A 27313-nucleotide genomic window follows, 5' to 3' on the forward strand; every position below is an offset into this window, starting at 1 on the left:
CGGGACGTGAGAATGAGGTCTCAGATGTATCTAGCGTGGGACCTGAAGAAGATTTAAGGATCCCGCTAGGTTTAATAGGTCTAGCATTGAATCTCAGGTTACCAGATAGGGCACTGTCATCGACGTGTGCTGGTTTGAGACGATCAACGCTGACGATCTCGACGCGTCCATATCGATCAACCTTGAAGGTCTTTTCGTGACGAGCGATCACGTGAAAAGGGCCTTCGTAAGGTTGTTGCAAGGTTTGCGTACCGAATCTACTCGTACAAAAACATGTGAACAGGTAGATAACTCTCGAGGGAGAGCGACCTGTCGATGTTGTATTCGAGTTGACACCGGAGACAGCGTTCACATAAATGCAGACAGTCGACGGACGTTGTCTGATTTACCGAAATTAGGTCTGCTCCGTGGTGTGAAGAATTCTCCGGGCAGACACAATGTCGTGCCGTATACCATTTCAGCGGCGGAACATTGTATATCTGCCTTCAAGCTCGTTCGAATACCTAAGAGGACGAGCGATAAGGTTTCGTACCAGTTGTCGTTCTCGAGTGCTCGTAGAGCACTTTTAAGTTGGCAATGAAACCGTTCAACTTAACCATTTGATACTGGGAGGTAGACGTTAATGCGTATGCGAATGCATTCCGTACCAAGCAGCCGGTTCAGCGAGGAGAATAGTCCATAGGGGAAAATTTCTCGAATAAAGCGTGGAATTCATCGTCACGCGAATAAAAAAGTAACAAGGATTCGGCACACATACATGTGAGTCTATTATATTAATACTATTCTTATCGTTATCCGTCATGTCGAGTATATTACATATTAAATATGAAAATATACGACAGACGTGGATAGATAAATCATAGACTCACCGAATTGGCTTCTTTGGAAGATTTGACCAGAAGCAGAGGCGTGTTCCAAAATACGGGTCACCAATTGTAGCGTGGCGTCGAGTTGAGATTAACTATGAACACCGCTACCAAGAAACACGTGCCAAATAGATCAGAAGGCGTAAGAAGCTCGTTCCAAATGACTCCATAAAATCCCCGAGAAGCCAAATATCAGAAGGCAATTAATGGACCAAGTCGAGTTATATTTGCTGGCGATCTCGTGGCATCGAAAGGATACCGAGATCGTGCCAGGATACAACCTTGGTTACAGAACGTAACCGAATTCGCGCGAAGTTACAATCGAAGTGTCAGTATAAGAATGGAAGCACAAAATAGCTGTCATTAGCACAGTCAAACAAAAGCACATTAAAACAAACACTGGTACAGTTGGTTATAATAATAATTGTTTTTATTAAACCAGTCGTGTTCTCGTGATAAATGTGAGTCACTACACATGTATCACATAAACAGAAATATTTTTCTGACGCCAAGATCGCAGACGTCATTAACTGCTGTAGTCTCTTTTAGTCTAAGACTGACGTATGTCGTATGACTTTGGATTTTAATTTGTAATGTGGTTCATCCTCCGGTACTTGGTGGATGAAGTTTGTATCCTCAACTGGAGTTCCTTTAGGCAGTGCGCCCAATACATGTCCATAATTGGCCGTCTGTGGATTTATTTTACGAGCAAACATTATAGCTTCAACTTGAGCGAACCGAATTCCAGGTTTATTTGCACGATATGGAGTTAAGTTTTAATCAGCTGTTGTACTAATGGTTGTTATAGTAGGTTCAGATAGTTTGGAGACATCAGGACAATATTTTACAGTGATTTTCTTTGTGTCCATGTCTTCAATTAGGTACATTATATGTAGAGATAACACAGTAGTAGTTGTTGTACCACAGTAGTAAATGGACAAAAATACACTGAACACGTTATTTAATTTATAGGAATGAATAAAGCAAACAATGGCTAGACAAATAATTCTGGTGGACCAATAAATATATGAAAATAACTCGAATCAGTTAATACTACGAAAGGTATAAAAAGAATAATAACTTAATCGAGCACAGCAACAAATATATACAAAACGTATGGGTCAATTATTCTGTCAGAAACGTGCGTCTTCAACTGTCCAAATATATATCCACAATTGTGACTGTGTAGAATTATGATCATTTCCGGTATTAGAATCTTCGCCCTAGTTGAGATATTGATAAAACCAACGACAAAACTGTAGATTTGTCGTGATGTGACAACTTATCTATAATATCTAGCGCGGGAGTTACGTAATTCCCTACGCTGACTTTTCCCATGGTGAAAATCAGCAACATGATGTCCAGCCTTTATGAAGAGCACGTTTGAACTAGGATGTGAGTGGCATATTGAGTACAAAAGGTATGAGGTGATAATAACCACGCCTGCATGACCGAGCCATGCAATTTCGAATGGTTATTGCCATATTCACCATTGTTGACCTTCTATAAGTGAAAATGTTAAATGTATATCTTTTCAGTAATTACATGAACGGCGTCGAAGATCATGTGGTTAGGAAGCACAGCCATTACAAATGCAGAAGAATGATTTAAGGAATGCCATGTATATATCGAAAGTGTTCGTGTGTAGTTGACAGGCAACATTCCAAATCATGTGAGTTGCAACATGTGCAATGGGATTATTAATAAACAAGTAACGAATGACACGCAAGGAAGACGGAACAAGGCTACGGTAGACTAAAACATATCAATTCCAAAAAACGGCGAAGTTCTTACGAAATACTGTCAATGTGTTAATATACCAAATATAGATCATACACATAAAAAATATACTAGACGTTACTTCAGTTGTTAGTAATAGGCGTGTTCGAGTTTCTTTTGGTTTCGTTATCCACAATTATAAGTGGTCAGTAATTCCAAATTTCAATGATATGATTCGAGATGTTTATTGTGTTGAGGATATCACTGTGATCTGTAAAGGTAGACAGCAAATATATCGGAGTTCTGTTGCCGAAACAGTAGATAATTGCGAACAAGAAGCATCACTGTACTCATGGGCGATAATCAGTATGTCATGCAATGGGGTTTTCAAAAACGGAATGAAAGATCGAAGATCCTGTTTAAATAAGCTAAAAATGTCGATGGTATTTGGAGTTTGACGACGCCTTTAAACTTAACACTTTCATAACCGAAGTATGCCAACCCAGTCAAATCGGAAATCAAAAATGAAGAGGTTCGAAGATACGTTTAAAAGGCTGCGGATATATCGGGAAGTGTCTGATATAAGCTGACTAACGGTTGTTAGAGACTCAGACAACGGTGTATCCACCCATGATCCTGTACGGTTGCGTAACCAAGCGCCTTCAGCAAGGTGACTCCAGTGAAACTAACGTGGTCAGCATCGAATGTCGAGGAATTACAGAACTTTGAAATGGTGGAGAAGATTTGTAGCTCAGGTGGATAATTTTGGTGGAGTTTTGTTCTGTGAGCTGGATGGTTTGGTCGTGGAGCTTTCATCGTCCTTCTGAATGACATCATCAGCACAAACTTCAGGCACAATTTATTTTTTTAAAAGTAAATAAATAAATTGTATCAAGTGCGAAAAACACTACATCGGGCAAAGCGGACGCCCCCTTCACCTTCGCCTACATGAACATCAATTAGCAGTCAAACGCCATGATGTCTCCTCACTTATATCAATACACGTGGACAACTCCGGACACTCATTCGATTAGAAAAATGAGGAAATCTTAGACAGAAGAAACTCCAAAAACACCAGAGAATTTTTAGAAGCCTGGCGCTCAGGTCAATCAGCAATCAACAAACACATTGAAATCAATCCAATTTACCAACCAATCGGGAAAATCATGCACAAATATGGGAACAAAAATCAAACCAATGGGAGACACAACCAAAACAAATAAACAATGACAAATTTAGGGTCAATAAGAACCAATCAACATCAAGGTGCACAGAACAACCTTTGAAACATATATGGAGAAATTCGAACACTTCACTTCTACCTGAAGTTTGTGCTGATGATGTCGTTCAGAAGAACGATGAAAGCTCCACGACCAAACGATCCAGCTCAGAGAACAAAACTCCACCAGATTTACATAACTATTTATTTGGGGATTTGCCGCTGCATAAAAATTTACAGTCAATAATGGTAGTTGTACAAATCATGAGAAATAATAAAAAAATACAAAACCCAATTACAAAAGTTTATTTCAACCATCCCCTCAAGGTATGTGTGAACAGGTATAGTTAATGACCTGTAATTATTAAAACATGTGAACAGTAAACATGAATGATGAAAATCACTTTATAAATTATTTAAGCAATGCAGTGTTTGTACAGGTTGAACGGAGTAATTAAAACCTATAAATAATCACAAAAATTAATAACAAAGTCTAGTGGTAGATGAATTAAGTCCCGATATAATTGTTGTTACAGAAACTTGGTTCACCATAGATACAGAATGTTCTCCCATCATTGCAGGCCATATCTGTATTGGAAGTGATAGTGTTTTAAGTCGCAAGGAGGGAGGCATAATGTTACACGTCCACGGCTGCGGTCATCTCTTGCGGACATTATTTCAAAAACACTCGCAACAATCTTCAACATGTCCCTTTCACTCGCCCAACTCCCTAGAGATTGGAAAGACACTATTATCAGTCCTATATTTAAGGATGGTCAGAGACAGATCGTATCTAACTACCAGCCTGTCAGTCTAACTAGCATTGCGGTTAAATCAATTGAAAAGACAGTTCGGGTTAGGCTGCTAAGCCTCATAGATTCACACAATCTGTTAGCTACTGAGCAACATAGATTTCGTAACAAGCGTTCGTGCTTGACCAACTTACTCAATGCGAAAGAGGATTGGATAGCAGCCTTAGATAAAGGTCTGTCTGTCGATATGGTATTCATAGATTTTAGCAAAGCATTTGACAAGGTTTCACACGTAGGTCTTATGCAGAAACTTACGAGCTTCGGAATAATAGGTACTGTACAGGAGTGGATAGGAAATTTCTTATGTGACCGCAGACAGGGAGTTAGGGTCAATGGAACGCTATCCGATTGGAAGCCGGTCAAAAGTGGTGTACCCCAAGGCACCATCTTAGGCCCTCTGCTCTTCCTTCTCTACGTTAATGAGTTGCCGCTGTTGCTTAGGTCGTCGACATTATTGTTTGCGGATGAAGTAAAAATCTGGAGAACAACAAAAAGTGGGGCTGATCATTTGGATCTACAAACTAACTTGGACGATTTAGTTAGATGAGGTCGAGAGTGGGGCTTAGAAATCAATTTTAGGAAAAGTGTGCTAATGTACATCGGTCATGGTAATAGTTACCATTATACTACTGATTGTAAACCTCTTCCATGCGTTCAAGAGCATAAAGACTTAGGAGTAATAATGAGTCATGACTGAAAAACAAATACGTATTGCAACGCAGCCGCTGTCAAACGTTTTCGTGCGTCATGGTCACTTCACCGAGCGTTCAAATCTTTTGACGAGGAAACGTTTCGAATTTCATATCCCACCTATGTTAGACCACATTTAGAGTAATGTATCTAAGTGGCTAGCCCATGTCTGGCAAGGGATACTAACTCGCTTGAGCATGTCCAGCGTGTGGGAACGAAAGTAATGAAGGGTCTTTCTAAATTCCCTTATGGTGAGCGTTTAAAACACCTTTTCCCCTTGTCGTATCGTAGGACGCGGGGTGACCTTATACTGGCATTTCGTATCTTTAATTATGATTTGGGTGTTAATATGTCTTATCTTTTCGCTCCCTCCAGCACTAATAATCTCCGAGGTCATAACAAGAAGGTTCACAAACTGCGATTTAATAAACTTAAAGTGGGATCCCGTTTTTCTCATCGAGTAGTCAATGACTGGAACGCCTTACCTGAATAAGTGGTATCGGCCCCATCAGTGAATATTTTCAAGGACAAGCTGGACCTTCACCGGAAGGCAATCTGTCAGGATTATTGCAGGTTAAACAACCTACTATCCTTATTACTGAAGACCGAAATTGGGTTTGTTTCAACCAACGCCTATAATTCAAGAGCAGAAATTCCATTGCGACAGATGCAATGTAGATGAGAGATTATCTTGAAACACTTATTAGGTTGAATCAACACTGAGCTACTACATTTCATCACTATTTATAATACGTAGGGTACTATATCCTATGTTTTCATAAGGACCCAAAATATCACTCTGAATTTTCAGAACCACTGTTCAGTTGTTGTTTCTTGGTATACATCTACAACCCCAATAAGAAAAACTGGTGATTCATTGCTACATGGCACGGAAGTCAGTCGAACGCAAACCTCTATTAAGTTTATGAATGTTTGAAATTATATTAATTTGAGCATTATTTTTGGCGGGAGCAAAGTCTGTGTCGTTACACTTCACTTTATTAGAGAGGGGATGTAGTGTACTGCTGAACACTATTAGTAAAAAGTAATCACTCGAGCTATTATTGACGCCCTTTTAATTTTGGTTTAATTGCGTAAGATACGAAGTTTCATCATACTGTGAAAGCCATGACGTCCAACTACGTTCATGGTGGTTCAGGAATCCAGAACAGTATGCTTTCGTGCACTTTGAAAAATCTGTCACTCGGGTCCAATCAACTTACTCAGGTAAACGCGAATAAATGACACTTTACCGTTATTTCTCGAAAATGTCCTCGTGACAGATGAATGATCAAACTAACTCGATGTGTATGACTCCACCGGCTACACAAATGAATTTTCTTCGTCCTATTCCTGGTGCATCTAGTGAGGCTGTCTTCCTAAGCACACATCGTCCAGCTTCTGGCCGTACGTTGGGGATAGCGGATTTCCTTTCGCTGAATACCACTTCCACTAACAGACCCTCTGTATTGTCCACTGTATCTATTTCGAAAGCATCACCCGCCCCACAAAATGGACAGTCGACGAGAGCTCCTGAAAGGGTGGCTTTAACATCAAAAGCGGTAGTCCCGGGAAACCATGGATTTGCCAGCATGCTCCGTCCCCGAGTAAGTTAATACATCAACTATTATCACGTAAGTCTCTTAGCTCAATCACAAACCATACAGAATGAAATCGTTTTATTTCGCGAAGTTACCAGCTACTTAGCACCTATGATGCTTTTAAACCAGGTTTCCAGATAGAGGCTAATATATTAATACGAATGTAGTTAAAATTTAGTGTGAAGATTAAAGGTCTAAATATAATCAATTAGATTGCTTCACTATAATGAAATATATTCACATCCAATTCTAAGTGAACTGTTTGTATGAGTAGAGTGATCCCCATATGTAATTCTGATTGTAATGCTTCAGTCGTAAACGGCCAACATGAACCTAGTGGATCAAAAAGAATTTACTTTGTTCTATTCAACTCAGTTCTTGTTCTCTTCATCCTAATAAAGAATGCTTTGTGTAAGGAATATCCATTATCTATCGCTTCTCGAGGTGTTCATACTGTTCTGAAAAAGTTACAGCAGCAGGATGCTACGTTAACCTTATTTCGTAACTTATGAACTTAGTGTTTTCCATTTCGTTAATCTGTTGTGCTTGTTAGGATAATCATTTTAGGTAGATACAAGTAAAAAGCACATTGTGGTGTGCTTTTCCCCGATATATCTATGTCAGCAATGTTTTACTTGAGCATAACGTCGGGAGTACTCAACTCTGCCAAGTGGCTGACAGATTTTGTCCGTCCGCTTTCTCTTTCAAAGCGTTAACTGATACTAAACAATGCGAATTGCACGGCTAGCATGTTAAGATAGTATTTGAGCGCCTACAGTCGATTGTAATGGTGATTATCCTCATATTCACTTAATTGAATTTTTCTCACAAAAGGCCTAAATTGACATACGAATGTTAGTTTAATGAGTATGTGTCACGACTTCAACAGCTTAATTCAAGTTGTGCATATCCTTTGCACCATTCCCTTTGGAGATGACCACAAATATCCTTCCGATTTATTTCTATGAGCATCATAAATCTTTTATCTGATTCTGTTAATAAGCTGCTTGTCCCGAAGAAACTAACATAAACCTTACGGCTACTAGTCTGTTATTGAAGCCTCTGTGCTGTGCACCTAGTGAATTCTTACACAAACTGATTGTATGTCATTGTAGCCAAGACTGTACCTTTTGACTTGATTGTTTGAGATACTTCGTTTCTTATTAAGATCTCGGGACAACTACATCATATATCTGATTTTAAGCGTTTCGACGGCTTTTCGTTAAGTCTAGATTGGTTGCAGATTCTGTAACTCGTATAGAAAACCAAGTGAAGAAAGTGGTCATATAATAGCATCAGAATAGTTTACTTGATGTGATCATGATAAATCTTAGTAATGTTAATATTCATTGGCTTGAAGCTATATTCTTAGTCCAAAATGCTTACTAAGAGCCATTCACTGTATTTATATAAGCCATCGGGAGTGATCAAATGATAACGCAACATATGATGATTGAAAGATAGTGTATTTATGAGAATTATACGGCATTCAGACAAGACTCCTGTAATTTAGAGACATTTATTTCGCCTAAGTACGCCAAAGTTAAAGAACTTCAAAATTAGGAGTGATTTTAGTTTTGGTTAAAAGTCTACTAATGGTTTAAGGTCAAATACCATACTGTTATTGCTAATAGCTTCAACAATACCTTTCTAAAGTAGATACTATTCTCATAAAGTGTACTAATTCAGGTTTTCGCGTCTTTTTCTAGGGTCCTGGTGTTTCTTCTTCTCGTGTCCTTTCCAACTTACCAGATAGCCGGCAGATCCCGTCAAACTCTGAGATTTGTTCATCCTTCTTCTCTAATCGATTTGGCGGCACAGCCAGCGACAGTCTTACAACGGATAGAATAAATCATCCAACCGTCACTCACTCTAACTCACCTACATCTGCATTTGACAATATGTTGACCTCTCCACATTCGTTTGAAAATTTTCTACCACCGAATTTAAGACAGCTAACACAGCCTGGACAATCTCATATACAAAATTCATCAGGTTCCTCACTAAACTCCTGTCATTCTGACACTCCATTGCCTCCCGAAATGCGACCTGACACTCACCTCACCCCTTTCAGTGACTCCCAGTGTGTTCTTCCCATTACTGCCTCTCAATTCTATTCCAGTCATCATTTTGAAAATACTAAAAAACTCCAGGCCTCTGGTAGCCTTAAAGTCGCTCCTTGGATTCTTGTCCCACCAGTTCCTGAGGGCACTGCAGCTCATATGAGAACAGGAAGAGTTCATGAAGCTAAGCCAAACTTGTTCAACAACCCTGCATTTGGTCCCATCATAATTGATGATGACTTCAAGCACGTAAGTTACTACTACATTTCTTCAATCCATTTCTTTTCTGGGACCTTTCAATATCAAACTCACAAGTTTTATTCTTTATTTCAGGCACTGCACAGTAAACTTCAAGCTTGCTTGTTCATGGCTGATGAGTCCATAAAGGAAAGTAAGTGATGTCGACTGGTAATAAAGTTTTGTAGAAATGGATGAATTATAATAGTTTAGTGAAATAAGATTGCACAAGATTTTTCAAAATGTAAGATTGCGTCAGTACTGCCATTTGTTAGAGGTTTGCTAATCAAGAGCAAAAACCAGAATCCTTTTGTTTATTCACAGAAGTAGGTTGCATATTTACATTCTTCATACTCATGCTAATCACGTCAGTGCTCCAGTGTACCGTTAGCCATCTAGAACAGTACTTTGCTCAAGCCTGTTGTCCCTTTTTAGGGCATAGACAACCAACCAGGTTTCTCTAGTCAACTTTGTCCTGGGTCCTCCTCCACAGTTGTTGTCAGGTGCTATTTATGATCCTGGTTTCTCCTTCCGATTTCATGCACTGTGTTCTCCTATCTGTCTCTTTTCCTTTTGCAGTAAGGATTCCCAGTTAGGGCTTGCCTTACAATACGATTCAATGATTTCCGTAAAATGTATCCTGTCCACCTCCAACATCTTAATTCTCTCCTCAACTGGAAAATGGTCTTTTCTACCAGAGTATGTTATTGCTAGTGGTCTCTGGACAGTGAGCTTGGAGTATCTTGCGTAGATACCTGTTCATAAATACTCTCATTCTTTCGATGGCTGTTGTAGTAGTTTTCCAAGTTTCAGCTTCGTGCAAGAAAACTGCTCTAATGTTAGTGGTGAAGATTTCTACTTTAGTTTTGGTTGGTGGATCTTTGAGTTCCAAATAAATGTAACTAGGGAATTTAAACTTTACTCTTGAATAATAAAGTGTTTACGGACAACTACGGTTTTTGATTACGTAAACTAAAATCATACAGAGGCTTGGCCTTCTGGTGATTGATATCCTTGTCCATTGAGATACGATTGTGTTTAGACGAGTATTTGGTAAAGATCTTGATGCGTGCACTGCTCTGGCGATGTTAGAAACTCGTATTTCATAACCATTCCTAGCGATCCCATTACTAGAAATATGTTACCGTAGCCTAGGTACTAACCACTTTTAACTTTGTTCATTTTAAGTTCTTGTGTGTTATTATACATCAAAAGTTTGCTTCTGGAGACAGTACAGAGTTTAAGATACCTTAAATTAGGTCCGTAGACTAATATGATCTTATTGGTTGTGATATTGTGAATCTCACCCCACTTCTCGCCCATAATCTTCAAGTCCATCTGTTATTTTACCTGAAGTATTCCCAATCAGAGTGAAATACATTTTCGATCCTCATCATTTTCGCTTCATATGAAACTATCGTCAGTGCAGTTGTCAATATTTTATAACTCAACAGCTAGTTACTACTTTGTTATCTCTTTTTCGACCTTTTATGTAAAAACCAGCGATTGACCCAATAACTATTGCGTGTAAATAATGTCTAATGCACTAACTAGGTTTATTTATTCAAGAACCTGGCTTGTTGTTTGTTTAACGTACCCTTACATATTCTTCGAAACCACTGGTAAGCAAAAGCTGAAATCTCATGAGTTACAAAGGAAAAATGAAAGGAAAGTTTTGTATAAAGAAAAAACAAATTAAAGACAATTGGAATTTTCTCGTTATTTTCAACGACTTAATTTATCTTATGAATATCAAAATATAAATCTAATACGTAGTGATGGGTAATTTAGCAGAGGGTGTTTACTACCATTGTACATAATTCAGCCGTAATGGAGTAGACCACGTAATATTCAGCAATATTATCTCATCTAATTTTTGTACGAAAAGAGAGCTATTTTTTCTCAGTTAACTTTTACTGCATATGCTAATTCACTTTTGTCCTAACTTTCTATCCCCACAGAATTACCTCGCAACCTAGGAGCTTACACTGACCTCGTTCCTCTAGAAATTTTAGATCAACCAAGAGTATCAGTTACATTTGGCCTTCCTGGAGTCTGTTTTAAAGCTTGGTCTCCTCGATTTAGTCGATATATGCTTCTTCGACGCATAATTTTACCACCTGATCATGAAGCAGCTCTATCATCTGATGCTTTTTATTTAGCTAAACAACTATCTGATTTAAATCATTCTGCTGTTGTTGGATTTCGGGATGTATTTTTCACTGATGCATTTGCTGATAACTGTAAGTTTACTTCAAACAACTACATATTACTATAATAATATTTATGTACATTGTATGTTAAAACTAATGAATAAATAATTCCCAATACAAATATTGAACTCTGAGGTTTGTATTTAAAAGATTTTTGAGGAGAGATAAATGGTGGCTGTCAGTAGAATCCAGGACACATGTTTCGCCCTATCCGGGACTTAGCTGCATGTACCTGCATCCCGGAATTGATGCTCACTCCAGGACTCCGGGATGCAGGTACATGTAGCCAACGAGTTCCAGATAGGATGAAACACGGGTCTTGAATTCCACTAATAGTCACCATTCGTTTCTGCTTAGAAATGCTTATGACTTAGTGGCAATATCGAGGCATCTACACAGAATGCACATATGCCAAAAAAACTGATCAGTTTCAGTCTTAAGCATCGATGGAGAGAATAAAAAGCCCAAGACATAAATTAACAAGACTGCTTAGATAAGTGATCATATAATTTGTGACTTAAAATATTCTCTTAAAGAATACGAATATTGGAGGACTAATAATATATTCTATGAAATGTGAAAGCTGTGGAGCAGTTTCTCAACGGTTCAACACCTAAATTTCATTGAAATCATGAACCGATCTAAGTTAGACCATCATTGGAAACCTGGAAAAACTGGGTCCTCAAATGCCCTGGTACGGCCGAGGGTAGGGAGAGTTAGCTCTCCCTCTCGAAATGCTCTCACATGGCCACGTGTATACAGCCACTACCAGGGAAGTCCTATTCACTGCCTTCTCGTGGCGGAGGCACTGTTTACGAAATTGAGAGGATCAAAAGCGAATGTCCGAAGCTTTAACCGGGTCGGTGGATATAGAGGATCCACCTACGGGAGTTAGAAAACCCTAATTCCAAGTCAATGGTGTACATGGGCTCCAAGATCCTAAGGGAACAAATGGCGTATGAACCAATTATTGGTCACCAGCTACCATGGGACTGCATCTCCTGACATCGCTTCACTGCCTTGTGGATCAGACCTTTAGGCCGAGGGCTGCGGGCGTGGCTCCCTAAGAAAACCACCTCCTTTGGTTTGGGCACCCGGGCATTATCACAGCCCACACTCAAATCAAGTGACCTGTTTGGTGCATATGTATTCGGTGCCCCTTTGTACCAATATTTATGTGTTCAAGTAAATAAATATATAAATAAATGGAAGAACTGGACGACCATTTCTTTGTAGTATGAGACTTAATTTTCAAATAACAGATTACAGATTTCTGTTTGTGAGCAGTTGATAATATTTCTGATCCCCACATAAGAAACGTAATTCACAGCCTAGTACACAGACGGGTCCACTTATATATTTGCTAGTTTATACTAACGTTCTATTAACTATAATGAGGTTGTTTCATCACATTGTCACAGTTGTAACCTAGAGGACATGGAGCATCTATCTTTTCTCGTGTTAACGTCAGACGAATTAGGAATATGATTTCAAAAATTACTTCTCAATTTATAATGTGTATTAGAAAACAGTAATCTAAATTTTAGTAGAATGCCCGAAATTCATGACAGAAGGATGAGTCAACTTCGTATTTAATATTTTTATTGTCTTCCTAGATCCGAATCTGTTCCAGTAAGCTAACTAATAGGTTTTATTACATTTCAGTTTTATTATGGTGATTTACTTTTATTATCATGACAGCTCTCTGGGAGTATTACTTGCTCCTCACTGGCTTTTTATGAAACATTTCTGTATTATTAAATATCCTTATAAATAGTGCACACATTAACATAATATTCCTTCAAGTAAATCTACTTGTGCTTTGTAGCGGTTATCCTGGTTTATGAATACATACCTTGTTCATCAACTCTACAACAAATTCATATGAGTGATCCATTGAAACTAACTAGTTTTACTTCGCCTTTCAGTATTGGTCGTACAGTGTTACCTCATAGTGCCATAAAAAGTAAGTTTATTAATATCAACAATATAATGAAATGAAACGTAGAAACTATTCATATTTCAATGTACTCGACTGTATGGTTACATAAGCTGTATTAAGTAGATATAGAGATTGAAAGGTTTTTTTTTACTGTAAAACAGTTTGTTTATTCGATATTCAGTACAGACACTTATATAGGATAAAATAAATCCAAAAAAGAAAAATATCATATAAAAATTCATCCCTGAAAGTTATCGCGTCCCGCAAAAGTGAGACAAATACGGATGAATTCGCTCTTCACATTCTTTCGAATTTCAAACATTGTATTGTCAGCTGTTATGATTTCTCTTATTATAACCTAGTTACTCTTAGTGCTTAGTATTCTTGAACAATACTTCACTCGACAAGTCCCCATATCAGAACACGGTTGAACAGAAACGTAATTATGTTCCAAATAACAAGGTTGGATGGAATTAGGAATCGCAGTAAGAAAAACGTCAGTATATTTGTGGTTGCACTATATACTTTGAAAAGCCTTTAGTCAAGTAGTTATTAAATTACATGCATTGATATTGTTCTGTTTATTTATTTATTTTTTGGTTGTAGGTGCTCCATCTGATCTCGGAATGCCTCATGAGTCTGTTATGTGGTCATATTTAATTCAATTAACCAGTGGTTTGCGTTTTATTCACCAAACATTTCACCGATCATGTGGTATACTGGATCCTACTAAAGTGTTATTACAAGATGGACCGCGGTAGAATTCTGTTTTTTAGCACTAAAATTTTATAATTTTATCTTTACATTTTTTAAAATTTATATCCAAATGTCATATGTTATGTGTGTACTGCAAACTTATGATGAATATGATATCATACATTGTTTACTTCGAGTAAATGGCAATCACACTAGAAAATTATTTAATTTTGGAGGGATTACAACATAAAAAAATCTGTAGGCTTCTGTGTTGAATTTTAAAAGAAATGTGTCTGACATTCTAGTCTTTGTTTAATTTCTTTGGCCGGTCGAATTCCTAACATCGCGCTTCATATTCATCTGACGTCAAACCTGAATGTTTCTGCTTGTCACTCAAACAAACACAAACACTATTGGTACTATTTGTTGATAATTTTCGTACTTCTGATTAAAACTATATTTAAAGGTATGTAAAGTTGTTATTCGTTTCATTGCAGGTAACTGTGTATATTAAAGCAAATATTGTTGAGCAAAACTGCTTTCTCAGGTTTTTTTAGACCATTTAATTATATGAAATCATTCCAATAGATGAATATTTATTTTTAGAAGGGACTATTTTATAACACCAGCTTATTTCTACTAAATACAAACTTTCTGTGCAATTACTTAAGTACTAAATCTCCAGACATTTTTGTGTGTCTGCTTTTAACAAGAAGTTCAATCAGTCAGTCATACGCAATGTAGAACTTGGCACATTTGTACATCGTTTCGAGTTGCGACACCCCTTTCTAACAAAACGTTCACTTGTTATTGTAATCAGACTACCTCGACTCGCTTTCGAATTATGTTTTGCTCAAGTGTTAAATCTACTACCTATACAAATTTATAAACTGCTAGTTATTTTCCTTCTAATAGTTTATTCTACAAAGAATACTGAACAAGAATATTCTCTTTTCTACACTAACCTAAAAATAAAATCTTACCTTACTGTCTTCTTACTTCATCATCGTTCTTTTTAACAGATCAAAGTGACATATATTTAATTATTTACTGACTTGTTAGACTCAACGAAAGATTCTAAGCCAAACAGTCGAAACGACTCTCAACGATTAATACAATGAATCAACGCGTCTTTCAGTTCTAAGCAATATGAAAGGCTGGCGTTTTGTTTGGAACTATCTAGTATTGAATAAATTATATCGAATCAAATTTGTTCGTTGGAAATAACCGGTCTCAAGTATTTTAAGCTGTGATGGATGGTGGTTAGCAGTGGAATCCAGGACGTGCGTTTCGTCTTATTTTTGACTCATCACGTGGATGTATCTACATCCCAGAGTTAGTGTTCACTCCTTGACTGGAACCCAGTACCTTTCTCTTAAAACGTCATCGCGTTGTTTGCTTAGCTCCTGAGTCCAGATAGCCACTGACTTGTGTAATGCGATGAATTTTAAATTCTAATTCATACTTGTTGGTTGTGCCTTATGCTTGTGACTTACTGGCAATATCGAGACAATTAACATAGGGTGCACGTATGCCAAGAAGAGTCTGATCGATTGCAGTCCTAGACATCAATGAGAAGATTTAAACAACCTATATCTAATAGTTTCATAAACAACGATTTACTAATAGGTCTAGTCTTATGTTTATTAGTTCATATGTTTAAAATGATATGGGTCTTAATGTAAATTAATGTGAATTAAGTGGAATTAGTATAAATCTAGTTTGACAGTAATTTGTTTTCATAATTTCATCCTGTTTTTCTAAATAAACTCTGGTATTTCATCACTTGCTTCATTAACTAAGTCCTATATAACTGTCTATAGTTTGACCGGAAGAAAATGACTGATGGTTGTTACTAGTGTAGTAAATATCTATTTAAAACTGAAATGATACAATTAGGATCTATTTATTCTGTTTGCTTCAATAAGCATCTGTTTATGGTATGATAACATATTAGAGTTGTAATGCCTGTAGACAAACCATTGATGCTCTGTCATTGAGTAATACACTCACTTTTCTCTACATAAAATTATGTAGCTTGTTATTCTTTTTCCATCAATTTCTTTCTATATCTTTCCATAGTTTGCGAATCAATTGTTTCGGTTTAAAGGATATTCTGTTCTATTCTGCACAAGATACCAATTTAGTAGAAAGTCAGGTATGTTAGCAATTTTAATATTATACATATGTATAATATCTATTGGAGTAAAATTATGGAACACTTGTCAGACAAGTTCTGTAACATAATTGATTGTAGTGATAACCCGAAATTTGTTTGTCTGAACCAGCCCACTGTCAAAGTTCTGTTTCAATTCCTATCATCATTCAGTTTTTACCGTTTTTTATTAGAAAAGGTTCGTCTTTTCGCCACCCAGTCACAATGGTTGGTTACCTTAGGTATCATTGCTTAATGTCAGTTACAATAACGTATATGCATTCATCCTTAAGATTCCCCTAGATCTTGAGTTTCATAGGTATCTCATATTTTTGACCTGTTCTTCTTTTTGAGCCAAATTCTATATGTTTGTTCATTCTTATTCTCATTGTTACTACTATTATTCCGACTTATTTACTATCTGTCTCATTACTGTTGTCTCACTGTGTTCATATGATGTAGCAGCTTGACTCAATCCAAACTTATGCTTAGTATTACGTTGGTTATGTATTAAACGGCATTTTTCCTTATGAGTATTTGCCTATTGAGACCAATGTTATATTATATGCAAGACATATCGGTTTGGTATTGTTAAATAATCTCGAAAAATTCTAATAAAATGGTTGTTCATGAAATCGTCAGATATTTCTTCACCATAGAAAATTATTATCATTATTATTATGCACAAATATAAAAAAGGTAAAGTTTTTTAAACTGTGAAACCACTAATAATAGTGTTCAAACATTCAATCTAATGACTGATTCATGATATCTAATGCTGAATTTTATTAAATCCTATATACATATATGTTTTAATTTAATTGACGATAAGTATTTCTGTAGGGTCTTTATTACTGATAACTCGTCGTTTTACTTTATAGGCAGCTGACTTTATACAACTTGGCAAATTAATGATAGGAGTTGCTTGTGGTACAGTTGCAGCTGTACAGGTTAGTGAATATTCTTTTCCTCAAACAAATTCATTTAGTGTACAATTTTTTGTTATCTAGAATGTCGTTCTTGACATTTTTTAAAACCTAAGTTGTATCGCCTCCAAATCTGTCTAACTCAATAACTACTTGATATGATCAGCTAATTCCTGGAAGTTATCAACCCTGATACCTTTCTTAGCTCATCAAAGATGCTAATTTGCTTTTGATGTTACTAACTAATCCTGTTAGGTTAGACGGAAGTCTTGAAGCCTTGTTTTTTCTTTCATGACTCACAATAATTTCAATATATCTACGTGAAAGCGTTTTCATTAAGTTACAACTAATATATTTAATTATCAAGACAATTAAAAGCCTTTATTAAATTGTGCCTGTGGTTGAGGTATAAAAGATTCTGAATCCAATTTTTAAACTATTTCCTAGAGTAACTTTTAATTAACTTCTCATGTGTTATCCACTCAACGTAACACTTTGTTCTATCACTTTCTATGAAATCATAATTACCGTTGGATTTTTTCACCATTTTAATTTATTTATTTATAAAGGCTAGTCAACGGGCTTCTTCATTCAACCTACTTCAGCGTGCATACCGACCAGAATTAGTCACTCTTATTCGAAGTTTAGTATCAGGACAGATATCAGGAGCAGATCAACTAATGCGGGCTACTGCACCATTTGCATTCAATCACCTAACACGGTTATATGATCATTCAGATCTCTTGGAAAGTCAATTATTATTGGTGAGTACGTTATGTAAATGTTTAGTAAGGCGGCCTGCTTGAGCATCTGGGCTACCTGTTGCTGCCATCTAGATATTTCAACAAGTTATCCATTTTTGTTTGTTTTAATATATCATTATGTCTATTAATCGCATAACCTATTCTGCTGCGTTTCTGAAAAGTGTACAACCTTTCGTTGTCAAAGTTACAAAAAGAGAGAATGTGGTTGCTGGCAATATACAACGAAAAGCATGTACATTATTCAGATGTTCATTTACTGGACTGCTAACATCTAACTGGCGATCACTTAATATTTATTGCGAGGACCGACCAAGAAGAAAGAAACGGAAACTTGTTGAAATACTTTGTGCTGAGAATTCTATATTGTACCAATAATATAATATTGAATAAAGCTAATAATAATAATAATAATAATAATAATAATAATAATAATAATAATAGTTTCTTCATTACTGTAATTTGTATCTGTTACAGTTCAAACAGTCTATTCACATACTATAAATATTATAAACTCATTATATTCGTTTTTTCACAATTCTATGACTGCTAGGAATGAAAAACGATGCAATAAAAGGAATAAATGCAGATAGAACTCGTTTGTTTTGATATCTATTATATTACAACTCAATGGTTTATCGTTATACATAGACACTGTGTGATTGATGATAACTCGTTTTGATCCATAAGCTCACATATACAAGATTTTGTATAGTCTAATATGTCTATGTTTCATATATAATTTTTCCTGTATGTCATCACACTACGGATTTGTCTTGTTTCGTGCTTCAAATATTGAATTCATCAATGATTATAACACATGAACTCATTTTCTTATGATACAATATTACAGTATTTTTACTGCTTAGCTGTAGTCTCTTTAAGTTTAAAGATTTTTCAATTTTATGTTCTTATTGTTAGTATTGTTTTTTATTTCATAAACTTCATTTCATTTGTAATCGTGCAATTTGTTTTGTTAATATATACTAACTACTACTTCCATCTAGATATTAGTTAACGATGTCACTCAATTTATTGATTTTTGTGCTAAAATAATATTTGTATACTTTTTTAGTTTCTATAATCTACTCTACTCACCTTTTATGGCTTAATACTATTATACAATAAGTCATATCCTGTATGCCAAAGTGTTCTGTGCCTTTCTACAAAATTATAGTAAATAGTTTTGTGTATCATACAATTTCAAAATAAGTGGAATATCCAGGTATATATTCTCTTAATGATAGGCTTTCAGACTATTGCTATTCAAATATAATATTTGATGTGTTTACATGTTTATGCATATTGTAATATATGCCCCGACTCTCAGTTTATTCATAAACGATGTAAATCAATAAAGATAACAAGGAAATGTAAAACAGAATGCTGTGAATCTTGATTCTCTGTTTTGACACTTTATTGAGAATCAGTTATGATTAAAAGCTTGAGCAAATTGTCTTGTTTACCTAGTTCGTTGTATTTAGACTTGATATACATTACGTACCTTTGATTTATTGAATAACGATGATTAGTTGGGTTTGAAAACTTAATTGTTCTTATATTTTGTAGTTCTAGGCTCAATAGGTGTATAGATATTATGATTGTTGTTTAATTTATGAACTACAGTAAAAAGTTTACTTCATAAAACCTAAGAAGATAAAAAATTCAGACATTTAGAATACTCGAAGATTTGATTTGATTTGTTAGTTTTGAATTGAACAAATAACAAGCAGTAATTCGAGAATATTCTCTAAATTTTTACAACCTAAATTAGTTACGATGAATGATTTTAAGAAAGTTGGTAGAAAAGTAATAATTTCATAAATAATCACCTTTGCAAATAAACCTTACAATAAATCATATGACATCAACTGCTTGTGATCAACTTCCGTTTATATTATTTAAACCATTGTTTTCTTAACCATAAGTTGCTTATCTGTATACGTAATTTTTTTTAGCTTGCTAACCGCTAAATATTTTGAAAATTAATCCACTTGATATTATTCAACTACATATGTTATCTTCAGTATATTCGACATTCACATATTATTACTCAATGTGTCAGGACTTTTCATACACGAAGCAGCGATATAATTAGTTAGTTCACTTGGCTTTTGAATGTTAAGTCAGAAGATAAACTCTGCTCCATCAACTTCTGTTGAAGTAACCCTAACACTTACAGTGTGTGAACCCTTGTGAATAGGACCTGACTTCTAAATAAGTTTATCAGTTTTGATAAGTTATTTAACTGTTTTTCGTAAGGACAAATGACACTGTAATGTATGGCTACATTGTATCGTCTTTTACTATTCACTTTAATGTCGATATATATTTTAAATATTTACAAAATTCACTCATAAACCATTCGATATATCATTTTACTGTTTAGGAACTGGAATGTGACAGACTTTTCCGACTCATCTGTAAACTTCAATCTATTGTGGAGCGTTGCGAGTGAGTGTTTTTTTAGCAGGTAGTTCGTTCATTTTCTTTGGGTTGAAATTATTTCAACCGCTTTTATATTTTAAGTAATTTTTACAGACACTTCTTTTAAAAACATTCTAAGGTCACCTTATTTTAATCCTACTTTATGGTATAGATTAGTCGATTGTGTTTAGGATTTTATATCTTACGCTTATTCTTTATAACTGTAATAATTTATCATTAAATCGCGGATTATTTTCTCACAATTCTTCTTTTCATATATTGGTAAATTATAATTTGCATTGGTTTTTCATCACTTGTTCTGCTTAATAAATGCTGTTTTTGAGACGTATTTTACAACGAACATTAATGTGTCTATTCAAACAAAAAATCTATTAAATACTGTTTGTTATCCTACCTACCACAATTGATAACAATTTCAGTATTATTTTAAAAAATTTTCAAAATGATCCTAAGCAGTTTTATTATTCTATGGTAATTTGCCTAGTTGTGTTTACCTCCGATCAATCGGTAATGCTACTCATATATTTGTTAAGATTCACAAGAATATATGTTACATTACATTATGTAGATTTTACCGCATTAATCATTGTTTAATTATTGTTTTACAATTTATAAATATTTCATGTAATGATCCATCATAGTTATTGTTTTGTAATAAAAAAATACAGTAGGTATTATTTACTTGCAGATTTATTTTGGTTTGACATATCGTTCTACTTACATTCTATGTGTAAGTAAATATGTGAATGTGTATGTCACGTGACAGTTTTGTCTGTCAGTACATGTGTTGTACAAAAAAGTTTTGCGAAAGTTATTAATTATGCTCTTTTATTGAGGAATATCGAGTTATCCATTGTCTTGAAGAAAGTCGATATCAGCCGTTGTTAAATATTATAATATGCTCTTATGTCAGATTGGTCAATTTTTTGTCGAGTTATTAGTTAATTGTTTATTTTTCCTTCATTTTTTCTGTACTCTTCTGTGTTATTGCTATTCATATAAAATGGTTTAGTTATCTGTTAGGGACGAAATCCATTTATTTATAAGCTTTCATTTCATATTTTCAACACATAAGTTGTTTTCACCAGGCCAGAAGATAATTTTTTTGCAAAGGACGAAGAGATTTAATGCTACCCGATTACCAAGTTCTGGGTCCGTGTAATCGGTTACCAACCACATTTTGATATGTAAACAAATGATACCACTATAGGCTGACTAAAAATGGTAAATGGAACTAAATTCGAACTTGTGACAATGGTTGGAAGTTAATTGCTTTCACTACTACTAAGCTGTCTCTCCATTGAAATAGTCCCTTACTGTGCAAGCAACTAATATTTCCTTTAAACTGAAAGATAAATAATGTTATTTTTATTAAAATAGTTTTGAACCTTTAATATGTTTTGGATTCGATCGTAGGTTTATCTACAATACACGCCTATTTCAAGTGTGAGTATTCATCTAATATCAACAAATATCGAACAAAGTGACTTATGGATTTGGACTTGATCGAAAACCTGTAGTACATGAATATTTAAATCGACTTTTATTGACCGTGTATCATTCATTTGATGAACATTCTGGATATTTAGTACCAAATATAGTCATTTTGAAATAGAATTTTACAATAAACTCGTAATACCGACTGATCATTATCCAGCTTTCAGTGTTTTTGTGGATAAACATTATCTAGTTTTTAATAAGAATCATCCTAGAAATATCACTGCAACTTAAGCAGGTATAGATTTTTTGAATAAGTTTCCAGATGATGTGAACACACTTTCTAAATGAAATCAATACAAGTTATTTCGGGACCTGCAATCTTGTTTTAAAGTTGATGGTTCAATCCAACTCTGCAAACATTAGGAATACTCTTTAAACTGATCAAGTACCTTTTTTCCCACAAAGTATACAATGTTAAATTAATATGTTCTTTCTCATAATTCCTATTTTTTGAGATGGCAGAAAATACGATAGTCAGATTCAATTGAATATATGTATTCAGAACCAACGTTAATTTTTATACCAATTTTTCAGGATTGTTGCAAGATACCATAAGTAAATAATATTTCATTTCCTAACTGTCTTATAGTCAGGGTACTTCCCCAGAATGGTCTGAAACAGGTGATCGTTATATGTTGAAATTATTTCGAGATTTCGTATTTCACCAATCTGATCCTCTTGGTGCTCCATACTTAGATCTTGCACATATTATTACTACATTGAACAAGGTACGTTATTTTTCATCTGTTCAGTAGAATTATAGATGAAACTACATTTTTAGTCAGTAAATGTATGCTCTGCAAATAAATAAATATTATTGATAAATATTTTCATTAAAATTATTGGGTTCGTTTTAGTGTATCTGATTCCTAATCCAGTATATATTTTAATCTTCACATTCAATTATAATTCAATTACATAGATAGAAATTCAAACATTTTATTATTCTAATTAACCAAAGGTTTGTTAATTGAAGATGTCTATTTTTTTTGCAAAAAAGAGTGTACTTTGTTCACATTGTAATGATATAAACATTTTCTTCCTCTCTCTCTCCCTCCCTCTCTCTCTCTCTCTCTCTCTCTCCGTGACTCAAATTTGTCAGTGTTTACATGTGTTGAGTTAAAGTCGTTTTATTTTTATGTCACTTTGATGACATGCTAAACAAAATCATTTAGTTGGTATACTGATTTCTGTTTAATGCTTTATTTTTATTCAGTAGTATACTTCATTTATCGTTCACTTGATTACTTTATAAAGTTAATCAACAAGTAATAGCCAATAGATGAATTAAAATTTTTTATAGATTATTAGATGACATTCTTTGGAGTGATGTTAACCAATAATTTGTGTAATACTCCTAAATCATGGTTTTGGTTGCCAGAAGTCTAGTTCTCATTGTGCATCATCGTCGCTCACCTGTTATTTGATAATATACTCCAACTCAATTGATGGTTGTTAATAATATTACATATTTTACTTTCCCTATTATTCAGTGAATGTTCACCTTATGAAGTCTTTTTAGTTTTTGTAAATATGTTTGACATTTGATTGTTTTTTTCTAAATCATACTATTTTAATTCAGTGAATAAACCACATTATTTTTGGGTTAAATTTTCATATAAGTTTTACCTCAGATATTAAGTGAGAAATATTAATATACTGTATTAAAAATAGAATGGATTAGTAAACTTGACCCAATACCACTTGCATCTTTATTCGACTTGGATTTTTTTTCATTGTAATCACTGGATAATAATTTTTGTTGATTTATTTGTTCCATTGCCCAATCTATTTTCCATTAATTTATTAAATGTATTCTTTATTTCCCATTCATTATCCATGTAAAGAGTTAATCAATTTCTATTTCAGGTTGAAGCTGCTTCACCCGAACGTCTTTGTCTAGTCAGCCGTGATAGTCAAAATGTGATTATTGTCACCTATGCAGATATTAAACAATGGTTAGATACAAGTTTTTCTTATCTAGTGGATAAACATCGTCAGAGTCAATGTGAACTACAATTGACACGTCAACGAAATGCTCGCCAACAACAACAGGAGATCTCCAATCCCGGAAGTCAACAATGACTGGAGTAACCATAATTATGGTAATAGAATAATGCCATTATGAGAGTGCTAAATTATTTCGTATTATATTTGCATATATTTTTCTTCTTTTTTTCTAAAAGTATAAATCTTGTTTAGTTGACTCAATCCTTGAAAATTTTTCAAATGCAATGTTGTTCAATAAATGAAACATATCTGTGAAAGTTCAATATATCGATTGAAATTTTCCTTCTTGATTAATGAAGGCTTATTCGTGTACACTTGACCTCTCATGTTGTTTTTATGTGAATAAAAATTAAGATTTCTACGATAAGTTCCACCATATTACTCAACAGATTGTATAAATAACCATATATATATATATATATATATATATATATATATATATATATACTTTATTGAATGACCAATATACCAAGTACAGATTTGTATACTTATGCTTTATACGTTACTAGCATTCTCACAGTATCTCAGAGCTTTTGAATCAATACGATTTATCTCAGATAATCTTGTTGTGTATGTAGAAGTTGATAAAGAGTTTTTATATGAATTATTGACTCGACATTTTTTTATCAGTCACTAAATTTTAACCAATCTATGCGTAGTTATGTAATTGACAATGAATTCTGTTCTGATCTACTATCGAATTGTTGATTTTCCACTAGTTCATTTAGATGAAAATTTCATGGATTATGTTTGGGTTATACGAATAATCAAACTGAAAACGAAAATGCAGTTGTTCCTCTCTATCATTAATTAAAATCAGTTCTCTAACTGAGGTTATTTCTTGGCGTAAAACTTCGTTTAAATGCCTTCTTCAGTATTGTTATTTGAGTAAAAAAATATTCATCTGGATTACTTAATTGCTTTTTTGTCTTTATACTTTGACTCTTCATAGATTTCGTAATTTTAGGCCATACAATCATGCTCGGGGGCGATGCATATGACATTACGTTCGATATATAATATCACTTATATGTCCGTCTTCCGTTCTTTACACTTGTGAAGCCTTGTGTCTAACATTTTTCTCTATTCTTCTATCTATCCATTTACATGTGTGGTATCATTTCTACAGTAAATTAGAATGATATATTTCTTTATTCTGTCGAAACTCCAGAGTGCTATTTTTTGTTTCCCAAGGAAAACTTCCTTCTCTACATCATCGGTTATTAGCCCCTGCTCTCTTCACTCCTATTTCATCTACTGTATTCACCAATGAATATTTGTTTTGCGACAATGCATGTAGTATTAATTTGTTGAAAGATTGTTCACATCATCATTGCTGTTATTTCAACTGTTATTGTATACTGTTGTTTATCTAGAGTAAATGACCTGTATATTCGTATATTGGTAAGAATGGTAAGAGTGGCAATCGCTAAATATCACTCAGACTTTATTGAGTTTTTAATGGGACTGATTTTTTTGTTGGTTAGTTGTTGTATTACATTGTTACTTTTCTCTCTCTTTGTACCTTTTCTTTTTTAAAAATTGCTCTGTTTGTAAATGAAATCTTCACTTATCGATCATAAATTATTCTTGTTTCGCATTTCTATTTACTATTATTATTACTTCTGCTACTGTTTTTTTACAGTTCTCTTTAGTGCAAGAGTATTTCTAATACCTTGGACAAAGGCAATTACAAAACAATGATGATGTATGTGTACCTATTGTTTCTATGTATGTATTTTGTCAGTTATTCTCTTATCTTGATATATATATATCGATACAATATCAGTCCGTTTCAATTATCTCAGCTATGTTTATTTTTTTCTGCAAATTGAATGTAGAACAGACAAAGAGAGAAAGAGATATACATTCGTTCATTACGATGAAATAGTATTTCTAATAAAAAAAAAGAAAGAATCATAATTTAAATAGCAGACAAAAGATGAAATGCTTCCACTTCTCTTCACTTTTTTCCCGATTCTTTACTTTTATACTTTTATTTTTCACGAAATTTTTTTTCCAGTCTGTCTTATATTCCTTTCTGTTTCAATTCTTTCCTTCGAAAAAACCTGATTATTTTTGAATTGTCATTACTGTTGTGTAGGTCGGATGATATTTTTGTCTCTCCCTTTTTTTGTAAAATTGTATTTATCATCAGTAAAATATTTCATCCTTCAATTAAATGTTTATTTAATCATACTGAGTAAATATTTATTCAATAAACCGGATTAAATACCATAAAAGCGTATTGAAACTATGTCACTGTTCTCTCTTCTGTTATCGTGGGCTTGTTAATCGGTTGAAATGATCTTATATTGATTATTCTTCGTATGTCAGGCTTTTATAACAGTTTTGTTGATATTCATAATCAAACATCTCAGAATAATTTCAAATATTTTTTGAAGCTAGTCGCACTCAGCAATAGTACCTACTTTGTAGTTGACAATAATGTCGTATGAGTATAAACAGTAAAACCGAGATAAAAAGAATTACTGCTCACTTTAAAACATCCGGATATTTTGCTGATGTTTAATCAGTTACGGTGAAAGCACCAGTTCCCGTTAGTTTCCTAAAATTGTGTACTGATAATGCGTTGCTTAGTAATGATATGTTGGAGTACCAATCATTTTCCCATGCATTCGTACTTTTTGTAGTTCTAAAAAGTGCGCACCATAACTGGACTACGTTCACTTATTCTCTTATCGTCTAAATAAATTTGTAATAATTAGTAGACAAAAACTTTCGAAAATTGTTTTAAAAACCAACGAACCTTACGTTTGCGCCATGCGTACAGAATAATCTTTCTCTGTTGTTGTGGTTGCTAGGGCAGTCGCGAAAACTATGTATTTTTACTGGTCTAATGCAAAATGTAAACAAAAATAACGAACAGTCGATTCATTTTTGTATTGGTTTTCTTGAATCTTCCCATTGAAGTTTAGGATTACAAATGATCAAACATTTTGGCATATGTGGATTCTATGCGGATTCAGTAGATATTACCTTAAATCATAAGCAGATATGAATGGTGACCAACAGTGGGATCCAGGACGTATATTTCCTCCCAGTTTGGGCTCGTCAGCTGGATGTACCTGCATCCTAGATCAGATGTTCACATATGCTAACTGGAGACATCAATGGGAAGATTCAAACAACTCATATAAAAATGAATCATATCTCACCCCATTATACAAGCCAATGACTATCTGAACTCAATAGCTAGGTGAATAACGTGGTGCTGTTTGAAGATACATGTACTGGTTTCGAGTAAGGAGTGAACACCAACTCTGGGGTGTAGTTATAACCAGATGACGAGTCCTAAGTAGGATGAGGCGCGCGTTCCAATGATAGCCTTTGTCTATCTCTGCTTATAAAAAACGATCAACTTTGATTTCATGTTACTTTGACTTGTAGTCACTGATCACGAAAAGACATTTTTAATGTTTTACTAATAATAA

General features: G+C 34.4%; 1 protein-coding gene across 2 annotated transcripts; it reads left to right on the forward strand.

Moving 5' to 3' along the window:
- The first annotated feature begins 6261 nt into the window (after positions 1-6261).
- On the forward strand, positions 6262-26573 carry PAN3_1 (PAB-dependent poly(A)-specific ribonuclease subunit 3). 2 transcript variants are annotated; one of them, XM_051216056.1, is made up of 15 exons: positions 6274-6533; positions 6590-6913; positions 8617-9219; positions 9304-9361; positions 11169-11450; positions 13249-13386; positions 13969-14524; positions 16141-16216; positions 17095-17163; positions 17709-17903; positions 20290-20354; positions 22304-22403; positions 22438-22576; positions 23718-23953; positions 24811-26573. In XM_051216056.1, exons 1-7 carry the CDS (start codon positions 6435-6437, stop codon positions 14121-14123), a joined length of 1659 nt encoding a protein of 552 aa, XP_051066610.1. In that variant the 5' UTR covers positions 6274-6434; the 3' UTR covers positions 14124-14524; positions 16141-16216; positions 17095-17163; positions 17709-17903; positions 20290-20354; positions 22304-22403; positions 22438-22576; positions 23718-23953; positions 24811-26573. The 2 variants fall into 2 exon arrangements, with proteins under 2 accessions (XP_051066609.1, XP_051066610.1); XM_051216055.1 differs by lacking the exon at positions 22304-22403 and having other exon boundaries at positions 6262-6533; positions 13969-14119.
- Positions 26574-27313: the final 740 nt, after the last annotated feature.

This window comes from Schistosoma haematobium, chromosome 4 (genome assembly GCF_000699445.3).
Source record: "Schistosoma haematobium chromosome 4, whole genome shotgun sequence".
Classification (NCBI taxonomy): domain Eukaryota; kingdom Metazoa; phylum Platyhelminthes; class Trematoda; order Strigeidida; family Schistosomatidae; genus Schistosoma; species Schistosoma haematobium.

Coding starts and splice junctions, on each gene's coding strand:
- PAN3_1 (XM_051216055.1), top strand. CDS start 6,435: ATGACGTCCAACTACGTTCATGGTGGTTCAGGAATCCAGAACAGTATG. Junction 6,914..8,616: donor CCAGCATGCTCCGTCCCCGA/GTAAGTTAATAC, acceptor GTCTTTTTCTAG/GGTCCTGGTGTTTCTTCTTC. Junction 17,904..20,289: donor TGGAAAGTCAATTATTATTG/GTGAGTACGTTA, acceptor TTTACTGTTTAG/GAACTGGAATGTGACAGACT.